This window comes from Drosophila guanche, unplaced genomic scaffold (assembly GCF_900245975.1).
Source record: "Drosophila guanche unplaced genomic scaffold, DGUA_6, whole genome shotgun sequence".
Lineage (NCBI taxonomy): Eukaryota > Metazoa > Arthropoda > Insecta > Diptera > Drosophilidae > Drosophila > Drosophila guanche.
Window position 1 is genome coordinate 2401795 of NW_022995755.1, and position 23061 is coordinate 2424855.

General features: G+C 46.8%; 3 protein-coding genes across 5 annotated transcripts; all 3 read left to right on the forward strand.

The window, feature by feature from the left end:
- Positions 1-233: 233 nt before the first annotated feature.
- On the forward strand, positions 234-8327 carry LOC117589947 (V-type proton ATPase 116 kDa subunit a). Of its 2 annotated transcripts, none has more exons than XM_034282238.1 (6): positions 234-418; positions 5171-5308; positions 5377-7007; positions 7071-7329; positions 7411-7645; positions 7712-8327. In XM_034282238.1, exons 2-6 carry the CDS (start codon positions 5192-5194, stop codon positions 7975-7977), a joined length of 2508 nt encoding a protein of 835 aa, XP_034138129.1. In that variant the 5' UTR covers positions 234-418; positions 5171-5191; the 3' UTR covers positions 7978-8327. The 2 variants fall into 2 exon arrangements, with proteins under 2 accessions (XP_034138129.1, XP_034138130.1); XM_034282239.1 differs by lacking the exon at positions 234-418 and adding an exon at positions 2219-2243.
- A 3764-nt stretch (positions 8328-12091) lies between these two features.
- On the forward strand, positions 12092-15410 carry LOC117589946. The gene is made up of 3 exons (XM_034282237.1): positions 12092-12470; positions 12526-12849; positions 12907-15410. Exons 1-3 carry the CDS (start codon positions 12148-12150, stop codon positions 15152-15154), a joined length of 2895 nt encoding a protein of 964 aa, XP_034138128.1. The 5' UTR covers positions 12092-12147; the 3' UTR covers positions 15155-15410.
- A 956-nt stretch (positions 15411-16366) lies between these two features.
- Positions 16367-19663, forward strand: LOC117589490 (retinol dehydrogenase 14). 2 transcript variants are annotated; one of them, XM_034281455.1, is made up of 5 exons: positions 16367-16507; positions 16540-16796; positions 17478-17619; positions 18596-18734; positions 18792-19663. In XM_034281455.1, the coding sequence occupies exons 1-5, from the start codon at positions 16457-16459 to the stop codon at positions 19520-19522; spliced, it is 1320 nt and encodes a 439-aa protein (XP_034137346.1). In that variant the 5' UTR covers positions 16367-16456; the 3' UTR covers positions 19523-19663. The 2 variants fall into 2 exon arrangements, with proteins under 2 accessions (XP_034137346.1, XP_034137347.1); XM_034281456.1 differs by lacking the exons at positions 16367-16507; positions 17478-17619 and having other exon boundaries at positions 16656-16796.
- The last annotated feature ends 3398 nt before the right edge of the window (positions 19664-23061 follow it).

Consider the following 23061-nt stretch of genomic DNA (forward strand, 5'->3'; position numbering starts at 1 on the left):
AAGCGTTATTAATTTAAATTGATAGTGTCTACTATACGAACTTACTTACATTTACGTACATATGTAGCCTCTCGAGCATTTTGACTTTTGTATTCCGATTTCTGATAACAGACAACGCTGATCATACATAGTGGGCATGCGAGCGAAAGAGAGAGCCAGCTACGAGAGAGAGCTAGACAAAGTGAGAGCGAGTGGTGCGCGCTATATCCGATGCGGCAGAGTCGCTTTACTTGCTTCTCCGAATGCCAAATTTAAAAGCAAGAAAACGCTGGCACTGACCAGACGTGGATCGGGATTTCGTGATCGGCAACCTACACAGGCGCAACGGGCAAAAACAAGTTCTAAATTTATCTCACATACTCTGGGGACTCTCGACTCTGGTGTCTTTGGCATTAAAATCATTTTCGGAGCTGTGAAGGTAAGCGAATCAAAAACCAGAAAGCACAAAAACACAATTCAAACAACAATATAGTCGCAGACAGGCCAATATTATTTTGCGATTATCGAGTTCAAGGTGATCTTGACTTGGAAAGAAAGTGCCACTGCAGCAGGGACAGTGTTCCGTGAGTGTGTGTGTGGGTAAAAAAGGAAGAAAAGAGCCCAGGGCCAGGCCCAGGCACAAGCACGTGGCTGCAGCTCATGAAAATTGCCTGCATTTTCCCCATTGCAAGGCAACAGCACGTGATTTGCTAGTAGCTGCTGCTACTGAGCTGCTTGTGGGCGCCTGTCATGGGACTCATTGTGTAAACGCTGCGCCGCTCCCACCTGCCCAGAGCCAGAGATACCTGCTACCGTAGCTTTGTCTCTGTCTCTGGGCGCGAGTATCTCTCCGTTACGCACAGACGTCAGGGGACCCACCACGAGTGTGAGTGTTGCTTAGTGACTGTGTGCGTGTGTGTATGTGTATGTGTATGTGTGGGTCGTGCTCACCTCTCCAGGGGCGTTACGGAGAGTCGAGTTTTGAGTTTTTATGCAATCGCGTATCATGTGATCTGCTGTCGTTCTGCAGTGATCCGTGGAAAATATCTTGAATAGAATGGAAAACTCCCTTGCACTTAAACAGCACTCAAGTAGTACTCCAAACCCAATAATTCCGACCAATAAATTTCATTTAATTGTAATTTATGATCTCGTTTCCACAAGCACTTCGATCAATCAATCAAACTGGCTGATTAGCCCTCGTCCGTTCCATGCAGCTGTTTATGAATGGGAAAATCGGAATTGTTCGAGAAATCTAGAAAGCCTAGATTTTCAAGCCTCTAATACACGGCGGCGTCTGGTAATTATGCCACTTGAGTCGCAGATCTCCAATAATTGCGTAACTTCAGCGTGCTTATCAGCAAAAAGCAACTGGGCGGAGCACTGCACTCGGGAAATAATACTGAATGGGGGGCTCCCAAAGCCTTTGCCAATTCACCCTTTGCTTATCATTTGGCACAGGCCCGTCGTCACTGGTTAGTGGGCTCTGGAGCTGCAGGCACTTTGAAAAAAGTCAATTGCTGTATCGACAATTGTCGTTTATAAACGATGAGATGAGTGTGTGCCCAGGCCCGGTCTGTCTGTCTGCCTTGAGACGTACGATCGCCTCCATATGTATCGTTGCTCGCAACACCCCTTGAATGACAAAGCGTAGTGGAAAATGGAAAAAAAATTTGTCATAAAATCGGGCACAGCAATATTGTTCAATAAAAGTTGAAGTAATTCGAATTAACAACAAATAGAACGTAGCGCAAAGCGAGCTGCGATAGAAACCCACAGAGAGAGAGAGGCAGAGAGCGAGAAAAACAAACAAAACAGAATACAAAACTTGACGAAACTTTAGTGGTAGCGATATTAACGGTGCCAGCACAGCCATGGGCGTGCACTGTGACGGGGGTTGACGTTCGTCAGCGCTGCCTTGCGCCCGCCCGGCAAAGTGTGATTAAGGCTCTGCCCTCCCCACCCATCTTACATGTGTATGCAGGACCAACAACATAAAGGGAAAAGCACTCGAACACCTAAACATTTATACCACCCCACCTCACACACAGTCGCACGCAAACATCACGAAAATGACCAGCGAAAAGCTAACGGCAAAAGCAACGTCGCATTCGGTTGCTGTTTTGAAGTTGAACTGGTTTACAGTTACTCTGGGCCCGCCGCCTTGGTCCGTGCTGTGCTGTGCGTGTATTCGGCAATTGGAAATTATTTGTATTATTAACGAGAGTGCGCGCTCATCAAATTTATTCAACCACGTTTGCGAGGCGAGTTACAATTGAAAGCGAATGCCACTTCATTAATTGGGTTTGAAAAGGAAAATAAAACATCAGGGGTATACACATAATTTCGTTATACATCAGACAGTAAAAATATATAAATTAATATATGCTATGGCTGTGGCATGATATCATTATCGCTGATTTAACAACAATGGCTGCTACTGTATGGGTTCGTGTCCGTGCTAAGGGAGTGTCACTCGATTCATCGTTCTAGCAAACACGATCTGCTCCTAAAATGTCTAGAAATTCTGTGTAATCGCTGCAAGGAAGCCAATCTTTATACTTCCTGCCCAAACAAAACAAAAATATTCCATTCAGTTAGCTCAAACTTTTTCAAGTCAAAATTCGACTTTCCACTTTTCGTTCCATTAAATATTCCATTCAGTTAGCTCAAACTTTTTCAAGTCAAAATTCGACTTTCCACTTTTCGTTCCATTAAATTTATGAAGGTTGTAAAGTGCTCAAAATTCCTTCGGGGGAATACTTTTGGTGCTTTTATAATACTCTATGGAGCATTGTAAATTTAACTGGTATACGCTGCATATTGGCACCTGTGCGGCTTTCCCATCGTTTCTGGTGCGGGCGGGCACACGCCAATCGGTCATTAATAATGCCATAAATAGTTCACCATTCGTAGCCCATCAATAGTAGCTGGCCATATTCTTCGTATGTGCATTATTAATAATTAACTAGAGCGGGAGGGAATGGGAGTTTCATATCATTGCTATTTTTAGCAAGTGGGCGACAATGAATTGCGCCTTGGACAGTACGAAAAGTTGCAAATAAAAAATAGAACCTATCAAACAAGCAATTATCATTGGACGACCGGTGCAGGGTGTCAAGTGTTTGAGCTGATAAACGTGCCAAAACTGAGCCATGGCATTGCTTGGACTGTTCTCAAGATATGTACGAGTATGCCGGCATGGGAATGACCAAAAAACAGCAAACATCAGCAAGCAACAGGCGGCGGCGAGCAAGTGAATTGCCTCCGATTCCCATTCCCCCTCTCGAGCACTTGATATCCACAGCTCTCGCGGGAATATGAACCGTCTACTGTCGTGACTGCCCCAGAAGTCTGCCACGTGATTGATCGATGGAAACCACCGAGTTCTGCTGCTGGTTTTGGCTGCTTTTTGGTAGGGATTGTCTGCCTCTGGGCTAGTGGCCAAGGAACCATCACACATTGTGGTTCGTTCTATGCTGCAGCCATTATGTCCATGGCAAAATTACAAATGTTTCGAGCACCGCTTCTCTATACTATATAGGATAACATGTGTACATCGTGCCGCAAAAAGCAAAAGCTAATTCTCTCCTGTCTGTGTGCGGGTGCCCATTAATGTTCGATAATGTGCTGATGTCTCCGTGTCGTTGACTGCTTGGGACCGCCGATGATGTCACAGCCAACCCAAACGTCTGTGTGTACACCAGGACCCCTGCCCGCCCCGGTTGCTTTCGAACTAATCAAATCAAAAACACTAATTACTTGCATTTTTCGAGTTTCAGTCATTTTCGGAGTAGTATTTACATATGGCCTGGCAGCACTTGATTAGACGACAATTACAATTATCACTCATTTTGGGTTAATCATTGGGCTAAACATGTACCACTATCCCGCATATTTTGGTTGGGGGGTTTTACGTGCCGGGGAATGCATTTAGAGCCGACAAAGCGATAAGAATTGTTTTTCTTGGGCAGTAAACAATATTGCATCGGGGCTCTTCAAATAAACTGAAGCAGCAGATTGCCACAAAATATACGATGCCAAAATGTACAACAAGTATACAATGCCGAGTACTTTAGCCTTGTAGAGCTGCAAAAGTACATAAATACATATGTACCCTGTGCATTTATACATACAGAAATTACATTTTAGGGTCATGGCTTTCGTGGTAGATAATAATTACTGATTACTGCCTTCGCAAGATTTTTACTATTTTATCTGGCAAATATTGTAATGGCAGACATAAACATGGGCAGAATTTATTTGCAGCCTTTGGGGCTTCCAAAGACTGAACCTATTATGTATGTACATATTTATGTATATTCATAGATCCATAAAGTTACAGCAACAAATGTACATTCAAATGTGTCGTGGTCAGCGAGGCAAAGCAATAAAGCAAGAGTTTTCATAATCTAAATTATTGCTCATAAATCGGTTAATTCTAAGAACTAAAAATGTGTATACATATACATAAGTACATATTAGCAGCAAAAATAAATGCCATGCCATTTTCTTATCCACATTGTATTCCTCCACTTACAGAATTTTTGTATCTAATTTAAATTGTGGCAAATTGTTCCCTTAAAAATTGCTCTTGCTCAGTTCCGGGAAAGAATCTGGGGTGCATATTGATAAGGAGCAATTATGTGGAAACAAATCATCCATAATTCCCACAGCTGAGGGCTCCCAAACTCTGTGGGGTATTTTAAGAAAATCAACACAAAGTTTTGGGCTGTGTAGCTGTCCCTGAAATTACTCGCAAGTCCAAAATTCGAGTATATTGTCGTACTGCCTTTTATTTTCACAAAAGTTACGTGCTTTGGGGGCTTTAATTGATTTAGAACGTGACTCGATGTCGCAATTTTGACCAAGATTCCATTAGGGCTTAAGAAAAACAGATTTTAAAATCAATTTATTCGATTCCCCCCACATGTGTTGAGGCAGACAAAGCTGAAAATAGAGTAAATGGCCTTTTGGTTAAACAAAGAAATGGAAAGGCAAACAAATAAAATCTTTCAGCGTAGCAAGTCAACAAAGATTGTGTTCATTAATGCCATGCTGCCAGTTGGCTTATTACGTATCTTGAGGTGGAAGACGTCTTCGATGCTTTTATTATTTGTCTGCCTAATTTTAATTGCATGTCTGCGGAATGTTTTACTAATACCTCTGGCTCTCCTCTTCTGTTTTGCAGGGAACGTAAGCAGTCGCCAAGATGGGGGACATGTTCCGTAGTGAGGAAATGGCACTATGCCAAATGTTTATACAACCAGAGGCCGCATACACCTCCGTCTCTGAGCTGGGAGAAACTGGCTGTGTGCAGTTCCGCGACGTAAGTACAGAGAATCAGACCTAAATGAATCGTTTATTAATTGAGAATCTTCTCTGGCTCCCCCACAGTTGAACATCAATGTGAACGCCTTTCAGCGCAAGTTCGTGACTGAGGTGAGACGCTGCGATGAGCTGGAGCGCAAGATCCGCTACATCGAGACGGAGATCAAGAAGGACGGCATTGTGCTGCCCGACATCCAGGATGACATTCCGCGTGCGCCCAATCCACGTGAAATCATCGACCTGGAGGCGCATCTGGAGAAGACCGAATCCGAGATGATTGAGCTGGCCCAGAACGAGGTGAACATGAAGTCCAACTACCTGGAGCTGACCGAACTCCGCAAGGTACTCGAGAACACGCAGGGCTTCTTCTCCGACCAGGAGGTGCTCAATCTGGACTCGAGCAATCGCGGTGCCGGCGGCGCTGATGAGCCCACGGCCCAGCATCGTGGACGGCTGGGATTTGTGGCCGGTGTCATCAATCGGGAGCGTGTGTTTGCCTTCGAGCGCATGCTGTGGCGCATCTCGCGCGGCAATGTGTTCCTCAAGCGCTCCGATCTGGATGAGCCGCTGAACGATCCGGCCACGGGTCATCCCATCTACAAGACGGTCTTTGTGGCCTTCTTCCAGGGCGAGCAGTTGAAGAATCGCATCAAGAAGGTGTGCACGGGCTTCCACGCCTCGCTGTACCCCTGCCCGAGCTCGCACAACGAGCGCGAGGAGATGGTGAAGAATGTGCGCACGCGCCTCGAGGATCTGAAGCTGGTGCTGAGCCAGACCGAGGATCATCGCAGCCGTGTGCTGGCCACAGTGTCCAAGAATCTGCCCTCGTGGTCGATCATGGTCAAGAAGATGAAGGCCATCTACCACACGCTGAATCTGTTCAACATGGATGTGACCAAGAAGTGCCTCATCGGCGAGTGCTGGGTGCCCACCAAGGATCTGCCCGTTGTGCAGAAGGCCCTATCCGATGGCTCCGCGGCCGTGGGCAGCACCATACCCTCGTTCCTCAACGTGATCGACACCAACGAGCAGCCGCCGACCTTCAATCGCACCAACAAGTTCACGCGCGGCTTCCAGAACCTCATCGATTCCTACGGCGTGGCCTCGTATCGCGAGTGCAACCCGGCGCTGTACACGTGCATTACATTCCCCTTCCTGTTCGCCGTGATGTTCGGCGATCTGGGACACGGCCTGATCCTCGTGCTCTTCGGCGCCTGGATGGTGCTGTGCGAGCGCAAGTTGGCTCGCATCCGCAACGGTGGCGAGATCTGGAACATCTTCTTTGGCGGTCGCTACATCATTCTGCTCATGGGTCTGTTTGCCGTCTACACGGGCATGGTGTACAACGATGTGTTCTCCAAGTCAATGAATATCTTTGGCTCCCGCTGGGTCAACCACTACAACACGTCGACGGTGCTGACCAATCCGAGCCTGCAGATGCCGCCCAACAGCTCTGCGGTGGGTGTCTATCCGTTTGGTCTGGATCCCGTTTGGCAGCTGGCCGACAACAAGATCATCTTCCTGAACAGCTTCAAGATGAAGCTGTCGATCATCTTCGGTGTGCTGCACATGGTCTTTGGCGTCTGCATGTCCGTGGTGAACTTTACGCACTTCAAGCGCTACGCCTCCATCTTCCTGGAGTTTGTGCCACAGATACTCTTCCTGCTGCTGCTCTTCGGCTACATGGTGTTCATGATGTGAGTATAGAATGAGCTGCGACCTAAAGCACACACTAATAATGATTTGTTTACCTTTGACAGGTTCTTCAAGTGGGTCACGTACAACGCACAGACAAACTTCCAGCCACAGACGCCCGGCTGTGCACCCTCAGTGCTGATTATGTTCATCAACATGATGCTGTTCAAGAACACACCGCCCTCGAAGGGCTGCAATGAGTTCATGTTCGAGTCACAGCCGGATCTGCAGAAGACCTTTGTCATCATTGGCCTCATTTGCATCCCATGGATGCTGCTCGGCAAGCCGCTCTACATCAAATTCACACGCAAGAACAATGCTCACGTGAGTGCAGAGTGCACAGTGCACAGTGCACATCTCCTCGGGGAATACACTTCATTGACTTTCTTCTTTGCTTTCGTTTAGTCCAAACAGAATGGCCAGCTGACTGGCAACATGGAGCTGGCCGATGGCGAGACACCTCTGCCCACAGGCTTCTCTGGCGGCGAGGAGAGCGGCGGCGGCGGCCACAGTCACGAGGATGAGCCCATGAGCGAGATTTACATTCATCAGGCCATTCACACCATCGAATATGTGCTCAGTACCATCTCGCACACGGCCTCCTATCTGCGTCTGTGGGCCCTGTCCCTGGCTCATGCTCGTGAGTTAACAGCAACTTTAGCCATGTAAAAAGTTAATCGAATCTAATGACAATCCTTGCTTGCAGAGCTCTCTGAGGTGCTGTGGAACATGGTGTTGTCGCTGGGCCTGAAGATGTCCGGCGTTGGCGGCGCCATTGGCTTGTTCATCATTTTCGGCGCCTGGTGCCTGTTTACCCTCGCAATTCTCGTGCTGATGGAGGGTCTGTCCGCCTTCCTGCACACGCTGCGTCTGCACTGGGTGGAGTTCATGAGCAAGTTCTATGAGGGCCTGGGCTATGCCTTCCAGCCATTCAGCTTCAAGGCCATACTCGATGGCGAGGAGGAGGAATAAACCGAATCGACAGCCTGCCCCTGCCCCTGCCCACTCTGGCATGAATAATTACCAAGCCGAACTTTGTTTTTTTTTCCAATTTATTTAATTTGTTTTGTTGAATTGTTTTTTGTGTTTTTTTGTTTATTTTTTCGGACATTGTCAGTATTGTGGTGCTCTTCCCACAACCCCTCCCCACGTCACTTCCCTTACAATTTTCCGCTTTGTTTTTCCATCCGGGGTCCGCAAAGTATTCCCACCCAAGTTGTGCCTAGTATTCTCAAAAGGAACAGTTTCAAAAGCAATAATTTGATATTCATTGTTATAAAATAATAATAATAATTGTAATAAATATACAGCAACGAAGAGAATGGAAATGTATTTATTTATTCTTTAGTTGATTTTGGAGCAGTAAGTATTACTTATAACTATAAGAAATTATACATTATTTGGGGGTTTCTGGCGATCATTAGATATGATATAATAGTCTCGAGTTATAAGTCCATATTTTGATGTATTTCTTTATCGATTCAACTGATTGATTGTAAGGTTTCGGCATTTATCTGTGCCAATTAATCAATAATGGCATGGAATTTTTATCAATGCAATGCATTTTTTATCAACGAAACGCTTACAAATGATTACATTTATGTAATGTAAATAAATGTAAGTACATATTTGCATTGCTCTGATTAGAAGTCGCTGAAGTTAATTGATTGATTAAATATGTTATCTAATTCTTATTTTAAGATAATTGCCTAGACAAACTGGTGGAGACTGCAGCAAACTATTGTCTAGTGGGATCATTACATATAAAATATTAGCTGCCATAAATCGGAGCAGATCAAGGATGAAAGTGTCACAAACCGTACATCACAAGGCCCACCATCAGCTGATGACCAAGCTGACCAAAAGTTGTCCTTATTGTTTCCCCCGTGCCTACCAAGAACTTTCCTTGTTGCAGTCACTTGACCAGGGCGCACAGTTTGTCCGCGAGCTGGCGAGGGACGGTCACAAGTTGCTTGACCTAAGAGACGACATCCCGCCTGCGCCCAAGCGTCATCAATCGGAAGAGGGAGTACGGGTGATAATGTGGGATAATGTTTACAAGTTGTTGTTTGACCACACACATGTAAAAAGCGCATGCACACACACACACACTGGGTCGAGACTGGGGTGAAAGGAGATAAGCTGGCTGTGAGAGGAAAAATAAGCTGCTGCTGCTGCTTAAGATAACAGACATTTCATCAAGTCTCAGCTGCATATGAAAGCGAACATGTAAAGAACATTGTAACGCAAAATCGAGCAGAACCCGTGCAGAGATTTCAGGACTAGAATGGTTTAGAGAAAGGACCATCAATAAACAATGCGTGGACGAGTCTTTGGATTTCGAGCTCGCGTCCTGCTGGCAGTCGATGTTTGAAAGCAACGACAAGATAACTACATTGCAGACACTGTTCAAAGAGGCAATAGATTACCTTTTGGTAAACATTTAAGGAGGCTATTAAGTTGTAAGTCATTCAGAGACTGGACGTTCAACGTTGATACATTTAATCACACTCTCGGAATAGTATAGAGGTATGGTCTGCTCCGGTATGTTTACGTTGCAGGACATCGTAAATGTATCAACGTTCAACGTCCAGTCCCTGAATGTACTGGGGCAATTTATATAAAAATGTGTGGATTTTTACTAATAGGTAATCTATTTCCTCCTTGAACAGTTTCTGCAATGTAGTTATCTTGTCGAAGCTTTCAAACATCGATTGGATGATGGAAGATGGAAATTGACAGGATCGTCTCTAAACCACTGCAGTCCTGACATCTCTGTACGGGTTCTGCTCGGTTTTGAATGTCAATACTCATTGCATGTTCGCTTTTATAGCTACACCAAGTTTCGCTAGCAATGTCGGTCTATCAGAACGAGTGGAATGATATTTCTTCTTCTTTTGTCTACACCACGTCAATCAAGAGTGACAAGAGTATAACGCTTTGCATTAGAGATGCCACAGGCTGAAGATAATAAGTTTTAAGATGCATGTGAAAAACTTGATTTTTCTTATTGTTTTATTTTGTATTTTGTTAATCCCTCGGTACATCCATCATTTGTAATCTATCTGATTGTCTGAACTCTCACGACCTTTGTTCTTATTCGAACTACAATGTTAGTTCTTGAGAAGAGTATTAAGTTGAAGTTGAAAAACCAATGTCAACTCAATCTTAAATCATTTCAAACGAATATGAAAACTTTACACTCAACAATGTGTGATGATGATTATGATAAATAACTAAATGAAATAATAAATAATTATAGTTGAGTGAGTTTCAAGAACGAGACAGTTGAAATAGTGCACTTGGAGGTGAATATAAATAAATATTATCCAACCTATGGATAAAGGACTCCAATTACATTTGTTTACCGAGAAAAATATTAAATACAAAAGCATGTATTAATGTGATTAACAATGAGGCTTATTGTTTTAAATGTGCATTAAAATCAGCCTTCGCTAAAGTTGGTGCAAAAACGATACAAAAACAAATCAAATACAGTCGACCCTTTCTAAGTGTCATAATTTTGTATGATAGCCTACATAACAATGTTTCAAAATGTCTCAGCAGCAGCAGCATCAGCTTCTTCTTCCACTCACAGCCAGATTATCTCCTTTCACACCAGTCTCGACCCTCGGCCACGGGTGTGTATTCGTTCGTTTATTCCACTAGTTTTTACACCCGGTACTCGAAGAGTAAATAGGGTTTATTTTATTTGTGGGTAATAACGGTTGTATGTAACGCACAAAAGGAAACGTTTCCGACCCCACAAAGTACACATATGTATATATTCTTGATCAGCATTAATAGCCGAGTCGATAGAGCCATGTCTGTCTGTCCGTCCGTCCGTCTGACCGTCCGTCCGTCTGACCGTCTTGTTTGTCGGCTAGTTCTCAGAGGCTATAAGAGCTAGAGCCACCAAATTTTGGCTCCAGACTGCTGTATGCTCACACTGTTACAAGTGTATTTCAAAAATGAGCCCCCGCCCTTTTCCGCCCCCGCAAAAGGCCGAAAACATCTCAAATCATGGGATCCATTGGATCATTGGGATCCGATTGGATCATTACTATAGGCACAATGAAGAAATTAATTTCCAGTGGCATTTTTTGTTGTTCTTCTCACATTCTCTCATTTACAGTGTTCGGCCGCTGCCTCTGCCTCTGCCGTGAGTCTCTAGTGTGAGGGTCTAGGGAAGGGGGGCGAGCTAAAGGAGCGCGTTGGCGTGAGTAGTGTTGTTAATGCAGATGACAGATGAAGAAAAAACCCCGCTAAGGTACAGATGTAGGACTGAGTACCGGGTATAAAAGTTGTGACGCCTCAGAAACCTCTCACACGTCCCTTCTCGTTACACTAGTGGTTATGATGCTTGAGTGCGGGCCGTGTTCGGGAGTGGGCGCCCTCCGCTTTTGAATGTCGCGCAAAAAGTATAACAAGCTTTTGCGACAAGCTTTTTCAGATACGGCTTTTAGAAATAGCTTTTTTCAGAGGCCGCATTTCAAATTGCTGCAGAGAATATCAAACTGCAGTTTGTTGTGAGCTTTGCAGCTATGTCTCTCTCATTCTTCCCTCTGCCTGAGCGCGCAGCCTCGTTGGCATGAAAGCTCCACGCGCAGCCTCACACACATGAAAGCTTTACGTGCAGCCGCACATACATGTAAGCTCTACGCGCAGCCAATGCGCTGGCCAAAAACCAAGTCCCGTTAGAACTTCCTAAGGCCAGCCCCGCTCTGTGCCTTCACCTTTGTACCTCTTTTGACCCTGATCGAGGACCACTACAGAGGTCTGACCCAATGCAACCCCAACCTTATTGGGTCAACGTATAAGTCATCCATTAATAAAAATTATGGGCCACCACGGCCCACTTTTGCGACGTGTTTTGGTTTGGTCTATGGCTCTGTGGTTTGGGTTACGGTCTGTCCAAGTGTAAAAAGGTCAGCTTGGCCGCATTGAGGGCAGAGCTCAGCGGAAAATTCTTGCCGAGGGCTGCAGATTTCTGTGGAATTGGCTTGGGAGCTGCGACAGCTGCGGAATCTGAAACTATTTCCCCTCGAATGTCGCCGCCTCGAGGTTATTTAGCTTGGCCCAGAGCGCAGCTCTCGACAGTTGTGGGCCAAACGAGCTCCCGGAAAGATCTCTCTAGTGAAAATGCAGAAACTTCTTTTGGCTGTGCTGCTGCTGCTGCTGCTGTGCGCCCTGCTGGCTGTCTGCCGAGCGGACACGATGGTGCAGCTGCACGTGAATCGTCCCTACAACGATGTCAGCGAGAAATTCGTGAGCTTTGCCGTGCGCCCGGAGGATCTGTACGATGCTTTGGACGGGAAGAACCGAAAGGCAGTGACCAGCATGGCCACTCTGCTGGGCGAGGCGCACATCAAGTTCGTGGGCGATTTTTACTTTGCCAGCAAAGCGCCCACACGCCTGCGCAATCCCACAAAGATCATATGGAAGGGCTTCAATCGTTGGACGCGGTAAGTTTGCTGGCTGCCACGGAGACACTGGAACTATCTTCTGTCCATCTTTAAGAGCTGTCAACTGGACCATGATCATACCCGTGCCGTATGCTCCGGATGAGTGGGACTCGATGCACACTCTGAAGATTCTAAACAGTTCCTACATGGTGGGCATCACGGACTGCATCTGGCAGCTGGGCACAGACTTTGGCACCTCACGCGCCAAGGATTACGTGCAGGAGCTGCGCACTCTGAAGCTAATGACGGACACCTTCAAGCCTTATGTGGACGACTGGCAGGTGATGGGCGCCGACATTTCAGCGGGCAGCAGTGCCGATGAGACGCGCAGATATGTGGACATGTCCAAGGATTTGAATGCAGCTTTCGGCTGGACGCAGTGAGTAGACACAAAGGATTCCCCTGCTCAACTATTGTAATGGTTTCCCCTTCTTAGACCCGCCAACATGCTGCCACAATCCAGCCTCGGCAGCTACATCTACGACAGTGATCCCGCGCTCAGAGCGCTTCAGCAGCTGCGCGTGCCCCTCTGGCTGACGCTGCCCGAGGAGCGCTCCTCCTCCAAGGTGGGTGACGAGACAACAGACGCTCTACGCTGGGCACAAACCCTGGGCGATGCGGCCAGCTCTGGCTTCGATGTGATCTTCAAGCGCATGTCGCTCGAGGATTTTCAACGCCCCACCTTCAGCCTGTATGTGACGGCGTTGTTCAAGAAGGTCATGGGCTCGAGGGTGTTCCCCGCTAGGCCGCTGAATCTCTTCTCGCCGAGCAACAAGCTCTACACACACTGCGCTAATGCGGTGTCTGGTGGCTTGGCCTTCATGGTGGTCAACACCGAGGATCAACCGCTGACCATCACAGTGCGAAGTTTGACGCGTCTCAGCAGCAGCGAGATCTGGCAGTATGTCCTCTCCGGTCTGGATGGTCGCGTGCAGCTGAATAATGTCCGCATGGGCCTCAACTCCACGCTGCGACCTCTGATCAAGTCCAATGATGCGGGCAAGCCGCTGCAGCTGGTCACGCCGAGCATGTCCGTGGGTTTCTGGGTGCTGCCCACGGCCAATCTGGAGCACTGTCAGTTCACGGAGATTGAGGCTGGGGATGGCAGCGGTGAGGCATCGACGGAGTCGAAACGCTCCAACCGCTACAGCTCCGCGGATCGACTGCTGCAGCGACTGATCGAGGAGACGGCCGTGGCAAAGGGTTCGCTGCAGAGCAGCATCAATCGGAATCGCCGCTTCGTGCTGGACACACAGGAAACGGATGCGCTGATAGATCAGCTCCTGCAGCCATTCAACCAGCAGACAGCTGCAGCTCCTGTGAAGCGAGAGGCGGACAGCCAGCAAGTGAAACCCCACGAGGCCATGGCCTGGCTGCACCAAGTGCTGGCGCAGACCCGCGACGTGGCCAAGCGACGCGACAGACGCAGCGCCTCCGGCTACGGCGGTCCCTACTTCTATAACCGACACGGCAAGAAGACGGCGCTGACCAAGAAGATCACGGAGATACGCAAGCCGGAGCGGAAGGCCAAGCCACTGTTTGACTTTGATGAGTTCGATGAGGAGAAGTTCTTCAAGAAGTTGGACGAGCAGCCGGAGGAGCCGCCCTCGTACACCCGCCTGCCCGAGGGCGATGTTCTGCTGCGGCACATCGAGTCGGTGGACGGGGAGGAGAGCGAGCAGGACGCTGAGCCCGTGGTCTACAGAAAGGCCAAACCGAAGTCGAAGAAAGAGCTGAAGATTATTCAACGATCGCTGGAGGAGGCAGAACCCGAACAGGACCAGGAGCAGGAGCAGGAGCGTGCCGAGGGACGCTCAAAGCTGCGACTCCTTCCCACGGAGTTCTTTGAGGCGCTGCCAGCGCCCAAGCAGAACAAACGCTTGAATCTCGGCGCCACTCTCAACTCGCTGCTCTTTCCCGAACCCTTCTCCAGCAAGGCCAGCATAAGCAAGACCCAGCCGGCGCCCATGAACACGCAGGAAGAGCCTGAGGAGGAGGTGGAGCCACTGGCCAAGCGTCGTCCCTCCAAGATTGGGCATGTGGCCAGCGACTTTCTGCAGGCGCAGCGCGAACTGGGCAAACATTTCCTCAGCCACATCCACAAGCACGAGCAGCCGCTGGAGGACGAGGCTGCCCAGGAGAGCTCCCTCGAAGCGGAGCCTGCCAAGAAGTCAACGAAAGGGGATTACTTTGGGTCGAAGCCGGCACTGGTGCCAGTGCCAAAGCCCAAGAGGCTGCGGACCCAGAAGCCCGACGAGACCATCACTTCCTGGTGGGACATGCCCGCCCTGCGCCGGCGACGCGCACTGCCTGTGGATCGTTCCAATGAACTCCGCTCCAACTCCATCGACAAAATGGATCGTGAGGATATGCTGCCACTGGGACGTTACTCCTTCTACGAATACAAAGTGGATCAGACGGTGGAACAGCAGTCCACAGAGCAGCCACCCAAAGAGTCAAAGATCATGAGAATCAGCAAGACCCGAGCCGGAACCCCAATGGCGAACCGCAAGACATCGCTCTCCGACACTCTGGTGTCCACGGTCAAGTCGAAGGTCTCCCGCTTCATGAACATTGTCTCGCGGCACATGAGCGAGTGGTACAACACTCTCACCAAGCACCTGGATGCCGAAACAGCCTCATCCCGGCCTGACCTTAGCAACAGCGGCAATGCCATCGATTAATATGTGAACTTTAGGGGCAAAGTGTAACTTAGTAATTAGTGTAAATATGTACAATACGATCTAAATATTCTTAGTGGATTTTCCTATTTCTCTACATAATGGAAGAAGGCAACAAGGCGAAGGTAGGACTAGATGAGCTTTTGCTTAAGCTCTTGCTAGGTCGATTAGCTTTTCATATTGTTCAGAGATCAAAGATATATGCTATGCTATGCTACTGTACATCAACCTAAAAGCAATTAAAATTAACTACAAATAACGCAAATAGAGTATGGGTTCGCTGCGTTCTATCTGTTACTTCAGCTGAAAAATCTGGGCATTTATTGAGTTGAATATGAAAGATATAATGAAAAGTATTGAAAGGGAATATGGCAGAAATATGCGTAAGCTTTTGAGAGTTTTAACATTAAATATTTAACCACAGATCCCTAGATATTATTTAAAAATCTCAGGGAATCTTTATTGCCAACAAGCGAGTCCTTTACTGTTTGTTTAATTCATGTTACCCCAGGAAGTGCACAAAATGTTGCTAAAATCTATTTTTGCATGGACCTGCCATATTGTTTGCTGCTTTTAGAAGGTATTTGCAGTAGTTTAACTTCAATTGAACTAACCTCAAAACCAATATGAGTTGTTCTAGTACAACTATTTTGGGGCACATCTTTAAAAGTCAAAGACAGAAACTATTTTGTTCCTACAAAATTCCACTTTTGTGATCACATCGATCGATGATGATCGATCCATCATCACTATATACAGCCCATTGAGTTAACGTTCAATAAATTGTTTTTTTCTGGTTCATTTACTCGTTTAAGTTTTATTTAAACAAATTTGTGTTGCCATAGAATTGAGCAAATTGGTTGGAAGACAAAATCCTAGTACGAATCCTGATCATTGAAAGTAGACACATATTAGTGGAAGCTACTAGTAGTAGTCAGATTTAAGTGCTCACTTGATTGACTTGAACTTTTTTTCAATGGCGCCCCGCTTGTCTCCCTATGCGAATTTTTATCTGCGGCAATCTTCCACCTGTACTCACGGTTATTAAGATTTTTAAAGACACACTCCTCATTATTGTCTGCGTAATTGTTCCGTAATTATCCAAGCTTGCAAAAGCACTCGCCAGAGGGCCAGCTCAACTCTCTCTCTCTCTCTCTCTCTGCACTTGATGTGACTTCGCTCTTCACGAACGAAACGAGCGGGAGAGCGCAGACTGGGCCGAAGACTGGCACAAAGAGGATCCACAGAGAAGCGGCATTGAATCAAAGCTTCAAGTTGTTCCGCCGGCCCGGCCAACCTGTTACCATGACCATAGCCAGCAACAACAACTGCAAGCACCGTGGGGGGAAAGAGTCAGAGTCACAGTGCGGGGGAATGCGGTAAAGCCGGAGCCACAGAAGAAAGAGCAGCGAAAAGCAACTATCATAGCGGCTATGACAATACCAATGAGCGGAGACGATCCACAGCCTCGGCTCCACACCGATCCGTCAGTCTCTGAGCAAGCGTTCAAGGCGAAGGTTGCTTCCAGCGTGTTCCATTCCATACCGTTCCACTCCGCACCAAATCCGCAGCTTACCGGAGCTAGTCCAAAGTGCAGGCCAGTTGTAGTTGCAGCAAACTATAGATCAATCCGGGACCTAAACAGGTGAGTGTGCCATAAACAGGCCAAGTGAACATCTTTGAAACAAAGAGGCTAAAACGGGTCAGTTCTCGTTCTCGGACTGCAGTCAGGGCGTGGCAGGGAGGGGAAGCGAGCGGCGCATGGAAGCGTAACCAGAGCCAGAGCCAGAGCCAGAGCAGTCTTGAAGAAATCTTTTTGTGACGTGGACAGAGAAAAACAAAAAAGAAAAAACACGAAACTCTGCAGCATGAAATTTCAGACTTTCTTTCTGTCTTTCCTTCCTTTTTCTTTCTTCTGTCTTTCCCCCCCCCCCCCCCCCCCCCCCCCCTCCTTCCGCCCCCCCTCTCCCTATTTTTGACGCTTCGTGTGCCGTCACCCCCCCCACGCGCACGCTAATCGATCACGAACTATTAAAAATAATTACGCACATGTGTGTGTGTGTGTCCGTGTGTGTGGAAAGTGAAAGTGTAAAATTTCAACATTACAAATCAATTTCATAGCTAAATATTGTAAAGCCAAACCGCTAGACGGTCCGGTAAGCCGATCAAAAAACCCAAAAACTAAAACTGGTTTGGGTCCGCTGTGGGATATTATATAAACTGATTTACATATTGTCACACACACACACACACACACACAAAACACATAACACACACAGAAAAAAGCATATTGAGATATCTGTCTAAGCCATAACATTATTTATAGGATGGGTTTCATCTTCGGTTGGTTGCCAACCGAGCACTATGTGCGCGACATCTTTCTCCTGACACTGTCGGCGGCCATTGCGGCCACACTGATGAGCATTCGCTTCTACTTGCGCATCACGGCGGGACGTTGTTTCACCGAGGTAACGCCAACCCAAACACCTCCACCCAAGCACTCACCCATTCAACCAACCCCAAAACGCTGAACTCGTGACTAGACTTGAACTGAGACTTGAACGCTCTATCCACTTCCGTTTGAAATTCTTTTGGGTTAGGGCAGAACATTCCTTGCACTTTCAAACAGGTATGGAGGCAGAGACTTATACTGAAATGTTCAGACTATTTACTATAGGCAATTGTTGCACTGCTTAAGTTACCTTATGAGAACTTGAGCTTTGTGTACATTGTAAAAATAATTAAAAGAGTGTTGCCAGCTGGCCTTAGATTACAAATGGATTGTATTTCGATGTATATAAAATACTCAATAACTAGGTGTAGGTTCTACACCTTATTCAGCGCAGAAAACTGACTGCAAGTGAGAGTTCAGTGGGGTTGTTGTGGCTAATGCTTTGGAAAGAATCGTTAAATGACACACGACCAGAACTGGCATAAAAGGCAATTAAATATTATTAACTAGAACTTTTAGCAGCTAGCCCCTAACGATTGTAGCTTAGTCTTTCTAGCACTTGGTTACTCGATCTAGACCGCATTTTCTCTTGCGAATCTCTGTGGAATTTGCATGTAATTGTAGGGCAAGACAATTGTGACGCGTCGACTTAATTACAACTTTTAATAGTTGCCAGCGAGTACGTCACATCTCTAAGAGCGGAACAGAGGGAACAGTTGCCACCTCGCAGTACATTAGACTCGTATATCGCAACTGTAGACTGTAGGTGGGTAGATCTTCGTCTCGATTACCAAATGAGAAAACTTGAGTCAGCGGAAAGTTCTCATCTTGAGCATGTGAGCAGCTCCCCGCCAAGTCAGAGCCTATAATCATAGTTTAATAATTGTTGCCGCATGGATTGCCCAGACCCGCCCCTAGACCTTGTTGACACCAAGACAGTCCTATTGCCAGTATTAAGTGATTAACTGATTAACTTCTGACATCGTTTACAGACCAAAATGGAGGGCAAGACCGTTATCATTACCGGCGCCAACAGCGGCATTGGCAAGGAGACAGCCAAGGATCTGGCAGGTCGTGGAGCGCGCGTCATTATGGCATGCAGGAATCTGGAGACGGCAAATGCAGTCAAAGGTGAGTTCAAGTCTTGAATAAATATCTGTACTAAAAGCTGCCTCTCCCATTGAACAGATGAAATCATCAAGGAGACAAACAACAGCAAGATTCTCGTCAAGAAGCTGGATCTGGGCTCGCAGAAGTCGGTGCGCGAGTTTGCCGCTGATATTGTCAAGACGGAGCTCAAGATCGATGTGCTCATCCACAATGCAGGCATGGCACTGGCCTTCCGCGGCCAGACCAGCGAGGATGGTGTGGAGCTGACCATGGCCACCAATCACTATGGTCCCTTCCTGCTGACGCATCTCCTCATCGATGTGCTGAAGAAGAGCGCCCCAGCACGCATTGTCATCGTCGCCTCGGAGCTGTATCGCCTGTCGTCGGTGAATCTGAACAAGCTCAATCCCGTGGGCAGCTTCCCTGCCGCCTATCTCTATTATGTGTCCAAGTTTGCCAACATTTACTTTGCCCGGGAGCTGGCCAAGCGGCTGGAGGGCACTCGCGTGACCGTGAACTTCCTGCATCCGGGCATGATCGATTCGGGCATCTGGCGCAATGTGCCCTTCCCCCTCAACCTGCCCATGATGGCCATCACGAAGGGTTTCTTCAAGACCACCAAGGCCGGGGCTCAGACCACCATCTACCTGGCCACCTCCGATGAGGTGGCCAATGTCAATGGCAAGTACTTCATGGACTGCAAGGAGGCCACGCTCAATGCCGCCGCCCTCGACGAGGAGAAGGGCCGCAAGATCTGGGAGGAGTCCCTCAAGATTGCCAAGCTGACGCCCCAGGATCCCAAGATCTAAGCTGGCAGCGGACTCGTTCCACATATAGTAGATTCTTTCGGCTTGTAAGCCAATTCAACTGATTTGATTTCTTTCTAATTAAGCGGGAGTTAACTGTAGCCGTAAGTTTTTCATTTAAATAAATAAAGTTCTGTAAAAATATTCAAATGGATTTGCCAGGAGTAACTAAGTGAGTTCTTGGTCTACATTCTGCCATCAATTAAGATGTTTTCTGTGGATAAGGAATGTGCCTATGGCCTTACACAATCACATATTCAATGGGTAAATATTTCAATACAGTGGTAGAGATACCAGAAATCACAAATAAGAATTATGAGTGGCAGCTTATTCTTGAGGGAAGACAGCTTATTGGGTATGCAAAAGCAGAAATCAAAATACAACCCGTAAGCAATACAAATACGTGAGCAAAGGACGCAATAAATGTTGTAATTTAAACTAATTTTAAGACTACCAGAATCCGCTCGTAGACTCAGATGCTGCCTGCTTCTTAGCCATTTTTGAATACGGCCTTCAAAGCTTGATGCAACTTTTTTTATCCGAAAACGCCAGACATAAGTGTCATGTAAAGGATGTCCAAAACCAGACCATTAACAGCAGGATAATCATAATAGAGTGCTGGTTTTACCGCCAGTTCATCTTGTGGTCAAAACTGTATTGGAACAGTTTTTTGATTAAATTGTAACACAAATCCATACCCAAGTAGACATGCAAAATGCGCAAATGTTTCCTTGTTGATGCACCCACAGAGATGGAAGTAATCGCTGAAACTGGAATAGCACAAAAATATTATAAATTGTAGCAATAAATGGCTCACAAATTCCTATTTTATCTTTCTACATTGCCACTCACACTGATCAATTCTGGTTTAATGAACTCCGATGCTCAGTTTCGGTTTAAAGACGAAAAGTAATTGCCGTGCCTGCTGGCAGAACACTCGGCTGGACACTCTCAAAAACGTTTCAATGTCAGTTCATGAGAATTATGAAAAGCGACAAATCACAGCGCCAATCGGTTCATGGACTCCGTAATCCGATCCGTACGATCCAATCCGATGGGGATGGTAGAAGGACGGCAGAAGGAGCTCTTCTGCTGACCAAAAAAATTCTCACCCAAAGCGCACCTCACCTGTTGAAGGAGAAGCGGTACAGGCAGGCAGGGGGAATACACAGGGGAATTCACAGACAGCCATAATCTGATAAAATTGCAGTCGCATCCTTGGCGAGCAGAGGGGTTGCGGTAGATTGTTATCATCGCCTCGTTTTGGCACGTGTCCTGCGCTGCTGCTGCTCAGTGGCTGGTGGCTGGCGGCTGGTGGCTGTGGCGGCGCCAAGCATAATATAATGATAATGATAATCATGATCTCGGTGGCTAATAATATGTGTAACAGGCGTAATTGAAATTTAATATTTATCCAAAGGATTACAGGATAAACATTTTGCGGTTTTGTGCCAAAAACACATCGCAGATAATGAAACGTGACTGACGGACGTCAGCACCGCAGATAATTGTCCAAGGGAACGCCCATGAGGGGTACGCCCATCTATGCGCTACTGTGGGAATTATCCTCCTCTTATGTTGTCTGCGGAAGTGATTCTCTAATAAAAAACAAACACAGAATTTCATTATTGGTTTGTATCTGTCACACGTTTGCAGTGCTCCATTGATAAGGGACAGGGCAAACCCTTCTGCTGCTCAGCAGGACGAGCTGCTGCTGCTGCTGCTGCTTCTGCTGCTCCTTCTGGCAGTGGCAAGTATCATCTTACAGAAATTCAATTTGGCGCGCTCCACTCAAGTGTAGCTGCAGGACGAACATGGCTGTGGCCAAGTTCAACTGTAACTCAAGTACTCCCACTCTCCTTCTGGTTTTGAATATTTCCTCTGCATTTAATAAGCTGGCTTGGGTTTTTAATAAGAAGTGGGCTATGCGACAGTCCCGAGCCCGGCTCGTACAGCTGTCAGTGCAGCAGCGACCGACTTCTGCTCATCATGCTCGCTCCTGTCCGGCAACGGCTGCAATGCCTGTCAAGCGGTCATCGATACTCCCGCGTAGTGGGGCAGGGGGCTCTCTCGTGGCAGTTGTTCCCTCAGACGCGTCGAAAAACTTCCAAATTGTAATCATAGAAACCATATATTGCACTTCAGTAGAACAAATTGTAGAAGGGGTTGCCAAATGTCATATATGCAGGAGCATTTCTTGGAAGTACTTTTTGACTACATAATTCTGGAACTAAATAAAGACTCCTTTAAATACATTCAATGAATGTCGAAGGTATGCATTATAAAGTTAAAATACTGCACGATATTTGCATCAAGCTGTAGAAATGGTAATTAATGTCTAGGTTTAATGCCAGAATTTGAAAACTGCCATTTTCTGGCAGATTTCTAGGCAACAGGAGCGTTTGGGATAATAAACTATGGCTGAAAGTGCTTGAAACATAATTACAAATGTACTTTCAAATTTTTCGCATTACATTTTACCTCATGAACCTCCGGTTTCATACAAAAACAATTATAGATTACATTAATAAATGTCATAAGTTTATCCATTATTTGCATCAATCTCTGAATTATTCGAATTACTAAGCCAACTCTTAGTTGATTAAATGACTCAAGCAGCGTCTGATTCAATTACCAAAAGGGAATCTCAATCTTGGCCAAAAATATTGCAAAATGAAACACCAGAAAGTGCCTTGCTGGCTGCTCCCTGCCACAGTTTGTGTGCGGGGTGCGGCGCCTGTTTGGCTCATTTTAGCCGGCATCAAATGTGACCGAATGGCATTAACATGTTGAATGACTTGAGTGGCAGCCAGCATAAAAAGCAAAGCGCAGCCCAAAACCCAGAGAAGCCGCAACAGTGCCACCCGAAAAGTATTTCATTGATTTTTGAAGCCTCGCCAATACACAACACAGAGCACAGAACAGAGAACAGAAACAGAAATATATACGGAAAAAAGGAAAATGAGTGAAAATACGCGTTGCTGTGTTGCTGTTGGCAACATTTGAACCCCAGCCGGGCAGCCTGGAAGCAGCAGGAGTGGGTGGACCAGATCATGTCCTCTTATTGTTTGCCAAGTTAAATACGCATTTAAATAAACAGCAGCAGCAGCCCGAAGCCTGAGCCTCAGGGCAAACAAATTCACGTGCACAGCCACAGATAGAACAGAGTCTCCTCTGTTGACGATGATGATGAGGTGGTTGATAAGGTGGCTGACGATGTGCTGGTGTGATAACAGGTTCCCCGGAGGGTGGCCAATTGAATGTTTACCCTTCTGCTTAATTTGCCACAAAACTTGCGGATTCTTTTGGCTTTTGTGGTTAGCTGTGGGGGAGGAGGGTGAAAGAGAGAGAGAGAGAGAGAGTGAGGGTCATTTGATCAGCTGACACCTGAACACACCTGAGCTGTGCTCTAATAGCTATTGATGCACGGCCCAGCGTGGCTACCAATGCTACGCCGAACCCTGCTTCGATTCGATCCTAATCCATGCTGACAGTCGGCAGCAGAGCCTCCTTTCTCGGAGCGGCAGGTCCTTACCACGTTG